Below are 7425 nucleotides of genomic sequence, written 5' to 3'. Positions count from 1 at the left end.
AGTCATTTTTATGACACATCCTTCCAACATTTATTTAAGAAGCTTATCCACAGACGACAAGGTTTACTCAAGCCAAAAAAAAAAAATTTTGCACAAGCCAATGCTTGAACTCAGACCTCTCCCACACTCTTCAGGACACTTAACCACTGTAGCAAGCATGTTTTTTTTTTGCAACACAATAAACAAAAATAAAGACCTAAATTTTTGGGGTGTTACAACACTTACCCTTAAAAGAAATTTTAGCCTCGAAATTTACTTGCTCAAAATAGGTGAGGATATTGCTGTCGCATTGCCTCTTCGGGTTCCCACATGGCTTCCTTAGAACTGTGATTATGCCATAGCACCTTAACCAGTGGAACTGACTTCCTCCTCAGAACTTTTACATCGCAGTCTAAAATCTGAACTAGCTCTTCCTCAAAGGTCAGATCTGGCCTAACCTCAACCTCCTCAGTCCAAACGATCTGCACAGGATCAGAACGATATTGCCTCAACATAGAGACATGGAACACATTATGAATCTGGTCCAACTCTGGAGATAACTCAAGCTGATAGGCAACTGGTCTCACACGCTTCATTATATGATATGGCCCAATGAACCTAGGGCTTAACTTGCCCTTCCGACCAAACCTTAATACCTTCTTCCATGGCGAGACCTTAAGAAACACCCAGTCCCCCACAGAAAACTCAATTTTCTTTCACATCAGATCCGCATATGACTTATGTCTGTTTGATGCTGCCTTCAGTCGATCCCAAACTAACCTGACCTTATCCTCGGTATCAAATACTAGCTCAGGACCCAAAACACGCCACTCACCCAACTTAGTCCAACAAGAAATACGACACCTACGACCATATAAAGATTCGTAAGGTGCCATCTGTATGCTAGGCTGGTAGCTATTGTTGTATGCAAACTCTGCCGACGGTAAGTAATCCTCCCAACTGCCCCGAAAGTCCATCACACAACTCCTTAACATGTCCTCCAGTATCTGAATCACCCTTTCTGGCTGCCCGTCTGTCCGAGGATGGAACTCAGTACTAAAGTCCAACCTTGTACCCAATGCCTTGTGCAACTTTTTCTAGAACCGAGACGTAAAACTAGGATCTCTATCCGATATGATGGAAATCGGTGCCCCATGTAGTCTCACAATTTTAGATACATACAGCTTAGCCAGCTTTTGTAATGATAATCAGTACAAACAGGCATAAAATGGGCAGACTTGGTCAACCGATCCACAATGACCCACACCGAATCTTTCTTAGAAGGCGTTAGGGGTAGCCCACTAACAAAGTCTATAGTTACTCTCTCTCACTTCTAAAATGAAATCTTAACTGGTTGAAGCAACCCTGAAGTCAACTGGTGCTCTGCCTTAACCTGTTGGCAAGTTAAGCACTTACTCACAAAATTAGTAACTTCACGCTTAAGCCCTGGCCACCAATACAACTCTCGAAGGTCTTGGTACATCTTATTCCCTCCAGAATGCATAGCACAAGGACTACTATGTGCTTCTTGCAGTATTGACTGCCTCAAATCAATATCTTTTGGTACACAAACTCTCCCACAGAAGCAAAGTACCCCTTCACTATTCAGCTCAAAATCTGAAGTTTCCCCATTCTAAATCTATCAGAAACGAGAACCCAGTGACTCATCCTCCAACTGCTTACCTTTAATTTGTTAAATCCACCTCGGTTTAACTTGAAGTTCGACCAGTAAACTACTATCGTCGAATAAACTGAGATGAGCAAACATCACCCTCAAATCAGTAACAACCCTACGGCTTAGTGCATCGGCTACCACATTAGCCTTACCAGGATGGTACTCAATCGAACAGTCATAGTCCTCAAGCAGCTCGATCCACCTACATTGCCTAAGGTTTAGCTCCTTCTGAATGAGGAGATACTTAAGGCTTTTGTGATCCGTGTAAATGATACACTTCTCACCATATAGGTAGTGCCTTCAAATCTTTAATGCGAAAACCACCGTCGCCAACTCAAAATCATGCGTCAGGTAGTTCGCTTCATACGTCTTAAGCTGATGAGACGCATATGCCACTACCTTACCCTCTTGCATCAACACATATCCCAAGCCAACATGTGATGCATCGCTGTAGATAGTGAAGTCCTTCCCAGACTCTAGCTGTATTAAGACAAGGGCCTCAGTCAAAACTTTTTTAAGTCTCTCAAAACTTTCCTGCTGCTTATCAGTCCAATTAAATGGTACCCCTTTAAGCAACAACTTAGTCAGAGGTGTAGCAATCAACGAAAATCCCTCAAAAAACATCCTATAGTACCTTGCCAATCCTAGAAAAACTTCAAATCTCTGATACCAACTTAGGTTGCTTCCAATCCAGAACCGCTTCAATTTTTCAACGATCAACCCTAATCCCCTCAGCAGATACCACATGACCCGAAAACATTACCTCACGCAGCTAGAATTCACACTTGCTGAATTTAGCATACAACTGCTTCTCCCTCAAAATCTGCAAAACAACCCGAAGATGTGCATCGTGCTCTTCCTCAGTCCTTGAATACACCAGAATGTCATCTATAAACACCACTATGAACCGATCCAGATAGGGCTGAAACACTCGGTTCATCAAATCCATAAAAGCCACTGGTGCATTCGTCAGCCCAAACAGCATCTCTAAGAACTTGTAATGACCGTAATGAGTCCTAAATGCTATCTTGTATACATCAATCTCCTTAACACTCAATTGATGGTACCCCAATCGGAGATTAATCTTAGAGATGACTGAGGATTTACGCAGCTGGTCGAATAGATCGTCAATCCTCGAAAGGGGGTACTTATTCTTGATAGTCAATTTGTTCAGTTTCTGATAGTTGATGCACATACGCATGGTTCCATCCTTCTTCTTCACAAATAAAATTGGTGCTCCCCATGGAGACACACTAGGGCGGATGAACCCTCGATCCAGTAACTCTTGAATCTAAGCCTTTAGCTTCACAAGCTCTTTCGGTGCCATTCTATAAGGGGCGATAGGCACCGGAGCTGTACCAGGGAAGAGCTCTATCCCAAACTCAACTTCACGGTTAGGAGGTAACCCCAGTAGCTAATTCAGAAAAACATCCGAAAAATCCTTAACTGTTCTGATATTTTTAACAGACGAACCCTTAGAACCAGAAGCACCAATATAGGCTAGGTACGCCTCACAACCCTTACGAACCAACTTCTCAGCTCTAAGTGCAGAAATCACATTTGAGAGATAGTTCCGACGCTCTGCAATCACAACTACCTCGTTACCCTCCGTAATTTTCAGTACTATCCACTTAGCAACATAATCCAAATTTGTCTGATGCTTAACTAGCCAATCCATACCCAGTATCAAGTCAAATTCCCCAAAAAGGAGTTCCATTAAGTCTGCCAAAAAGATCTGTCCTCGAACCTCCTAAGGTACCTCATTATACAGTTTATTTATTCTCACTGACTGCCCTAATGGACTTAACAAAGTAACCTCGCTTGTAGGGTTTTCACACATCACTCCCAAAGTCTCAAACACAGTGCATGCTATATAGGAGTGCTTAGAACCAACATCAACCAATGCAGTGTAAGGTACATGATGAATAAAGAACGTACTCATAATAACATTTGGGGCGTCTCTGTCCTCTCAACGACGTGCAGCATAAACCAGTGCCTGTTGCCTCACCTCAGTATGACCAAACCAACACCTCTACCCGGTGCCCCACGACCATGGCCCATACCATTTCCACCTCTGGCCTGGCCACAGCCTCTCGGTGGCTGCTAAAAACTCCTCTACGGCTGAACGGTACCCATACAAGTAGCTTGCATCTGTTCAGCCTCTATGGACAATCCATGATACAATGCTCCATAGATCCGCACCTCAAACGTACCCAGCACTCGCCCTAATGGCGTTTGCCACAAACAGTACAAGGTTGCAATCAAAAAGTAGCAACAGGGGACCCAACTTTGACATGCCCATCAAATATGGCCTTTTTCGTAGGCCCTATAGCTGAACCTGAGGGCTTCCAAACCCTCTTGTTTCTTCCCTTATCCTTCTCACGATTCTAGTGCTCAGTGCGCTTCACATCCTCAATGATCTTCGCCTTTTCTACTAACACTACAAAATCTCACTCTCTTTGTAGAGTTATCAAAACCTATAGATCATCTCTGAGGTCGTCCTTAAAATACACGCAACACTCATACTCAGTTGCCACCATGCCTCGCGCAGAGTGGGTCAATCGTAAAAATTTTACCTCATATTTAGCTACGGACTTATCCCCTTGGGTCAGATTCAGAAACTCCCTTCCACAGGCATCCACATAGCTAACACCCACATATTTCCCCTGGAAAGCATTCTTGAAAAGCTTCCAAGTCAACCGATCAGGCTGAGTACCCTCTTTCACTGTAAGCCACCACTAATAACAAGTGCTTATTAGATGGACGTATGCCACTGAGTACCCTCTAGTGGACGTTGAAGAAGATGGAATGGCAACTTTAATGTTAGACAAATTATCATCAAGTTGCGCACGACCCCTCAGATTTTGTCTCGGAGGCTGATCAACTTCATTTTCGTCACGGTCCTCTTCATGGACAGATTGGGAACCACCCTCATCTAATCTATCCATTCGAGACTGTAAAGGATCCGATTCTCGTCTTAAAAGACGCTAAAGTTCACGTGTAATGGCTGCATTTGCAAGTTTGGTGGCTGGTCATTCGGATTGCTTTCATTTGAATCTGCCATTATAAACACTAGAAACAAACAGAAAGTAAGAATATATGTTAGTAAAATAACGAAAAGGACCTCACAACAACATACTCAACAAAATTCCTCACAGATCACTCCAAGGAAAGATCGCTCATTAATTGCACTCAACACTCGTGTTTCACTCGGGAGAATGCTTGAATGGCTCTTTTTGTCTCCCCTTCTATTCTCACACGCTCAGTTTGCCTCTTCCACTCGATCTCTCATAATACAGTTCTTTAAGGAACTAACTCAATCCTTCAGACTTGTTAACTATGTCAAACTTACAAGATAAACAACAAGGATAAAGAAAATAAAGGGTTAAAATAAAAATAGGGTTGAAAGAAAAAAAAAAAAATGCAACAGAAAATTCACAACTTACTGCAAAGAAATGCTTACAATGATCCTATCACTGAACAAACAAGAAAAAGTTGTTTCGGTTGATTTCCAAGCATTTCATGGCATAATTGAGCATCCTTCTTCATTTCCATGCACCTGCACAAGTTTCTTTTCTTTTTTTCTTTTTTTTTTTGAATTTTTGAAACTGATTGTTGTGTTTTGTTTTTTTTTAACTTGTTTTTTTTTTTACTTTTGTTTGTTTTCTTGGTATTGTAGTGTAGAACGTGCTAAAATCCAACCTTTGCTCTGATTATCATATATATGATAAGGGGTTGCTGGGTAAAAACAATGTTCCTTGTAAGTTGTGGATCTAGGATTGAAGCAAACACTTCCCTGTAATTAGAAACAAGACAAATGGACGTTCTAGGCTTTGAACGGTTTTAGGAACAAGAAAAGAAACAAAGGAAAAACAAAAATGAAGAAAAAATAAAGGGCTGAAATTTCTGGCAGATTTGAATCAAGGTTGAAGATGAATTCTCGAAGCTTCATTCAGGGAAGCCTTGATGGCAGAATTGATGTAGAATATTGCTGAAAATTTAGAAAAACGAGGAACTCGAAAGAACTCGTACAATATGCTGAACGAACCTGAATCGAATCTATTCTTCGTCAATGGACTTGGACCCTCTAGATAGCAATCTAGGAACCCGAAGTATCAAGTAAAATTGACACACCAACACAGTCTGATATGCCAAGAAAGTTTATTGAAATACTGAAGTTTGAGAGAAAATCTCACAAAGATTATATTTCATTCAAAGTGTCTACCTTCTTACATTATTTTTACACATATATATGGATAACAAGAGGTGTATGGCCGAATTTCCTTGTGTGGCTGAAAATAGAGGATTTAAAATTCAAATTTTAAACTCCTAATAACTCCTAATAACTCTTAAAATGGGCGGCATTGTATGGCAGCCTTGTATTTGAAATTTGAAATTCAAACACAAACTACTTGATCTTATCCTTGAAGCCTTGTATTTGAAATTTGAAATTCAAACACAAACTACTTGAACTTATCCTTGAAGTTGACGCCAAGTAAGAAAAAGGAAGGGCTGCTCCAATTTGGCCAATAATGTACTCACTCATCCAAGCTGCCACACGGATTTGTGAATGACCGGATGCCACTTGGGCTGCCACATGTGCACTGGTACACTCCCTGACTTGTAAATCATTATTCAGCTACTTCTGGACTTGCCAACTGAAGTTGACTAGTGGAGCTGAAATTGAGCTGACGAAAATTGAACTGAGCTAGAACGAGCTAGCTACAAGTGGAGTGAGCTGACATGAGCTAGTATAGAGTACTCTGAGCTAACTTGAGTTGAAGATGAGCTGCATATACACTCTTGAGCTAGTGTCCCTTCGAGTACCTAATCCAAAAGGCATAAACACTTATCAAAGTTTATGTAGACTTAATGTAACATAGTCTAATAAGTTGTAAACAAGTGCATACTTATTTATTAACACCTAAACAACTTAGAACCAATACAAACACTATCAAACCAATCCCAAAGCATACGTAGCATAATATATACAAACTTAAACACACAGAATGAATAGTATAAACTAAATATGTCACATATCAGAATGCAACACATTATAAAGCCTAGGTTCTAAGGCATAAACATGATCGAATGAATCTGGAATTGTAGCACAAGTAAGGAAAAGAACTTCCTTGAATTTCTTTGCCTTAGAATGGGTAATAGGTCCCAATGGTAAGACCTCCAGATCAGTTTCCTTGATTGGCATGGATGTGCTCACATCATCCCCCCTTCTTGAAAAGGATTTGTCCTCAAATCTGTAGAATCTTCATAAGGGGTTAAATCAGAAACATTAAATGTGGCACTCAAATTATATTCTCCTGACAAGTCTAACTTGTAGGCATTGTCATTCACTTTCTCCAACACTTGAAAAGGGACATCTCCCCTCGGTAATAGCTTGGACCGCCTTTGGGCTGGAAATTGTTCCTTTTGAAAATAAACCCAAACCCAATCTCCAACATCGAAGGTGATTCGCTTTCTGCCCTTGTTTGCTTGTTTTTCGTATTGCCGAGTCCTTCTTTCTAGGTTCTCCTTAACCTGTTGATGCAACTTTTTCACATATTCTGCTTTCGCTTTACCTTCTCTATTCATCACCTGTTTCTGTGGCAAAGGCAACATATCTAGAGGAGTAGTAGGATTAAAACCATAAACAACCTCAAAAGGTGACATCTTAGTAGCAGAATGTACAGCATGGTTATAAGCAAATTCAAAATGTGGCAAACAATCTTCCCAAGTTTTTATGTTCTTTTTAATGATGGAAAAAAGTAAAGTAG

At 40.7% G+C, this 7425-nt stretch overlaps 1 protein-coding gene across 1 annotated transcript; it reads right to left on the bottom strand.

Annotated features, from left to right (window-relative positions):
- Window positions 1-260: 260 nt before the first annotated feature.
- LOC108485035 (uncharacterized) lies at window positions 261-575 on the bottom strand. Its single transcript, XM_017788897.1, has one exon. The coding sequence runs from the start codon at window positions 573-575 to the stop codon at window positions 261-263; it is 315 nt and encodes a 104-aa protein (XP_017644386.1).
- Window positions 576-7425: the final 6850 nt, after the last annotated feature.

The sequence above is a fragment of the Gossypium arboreum genome, chromosome 6 (genome assembly GCF_025698485.1).
Source record: "Gossypium arboreum isolate Shixiya-1 chromosome 6, ASM2569848v2, whole genome shotgun sequence".
NCBI lineage: Eukaryota > Viridiplantae > Streptophyta > Magnoliopsida > Malvales > Malvaceae > Gossypium > Gossypium arboreum.
Note: the sequence above shows the minus strand (reverse complement) of the source record. Positions and strands in the feature narration are given on the sequence as shown.

Excerpts from the sequence above, each read along its gene's own strand:
- LOC108485035 (XM_017788897.1), bottom strand. The coding sequence starts at position 575 with ATGAAGCGTGTGAGACCAGTTGCCTATCAGCTTGAGTTATCTCCAGAG.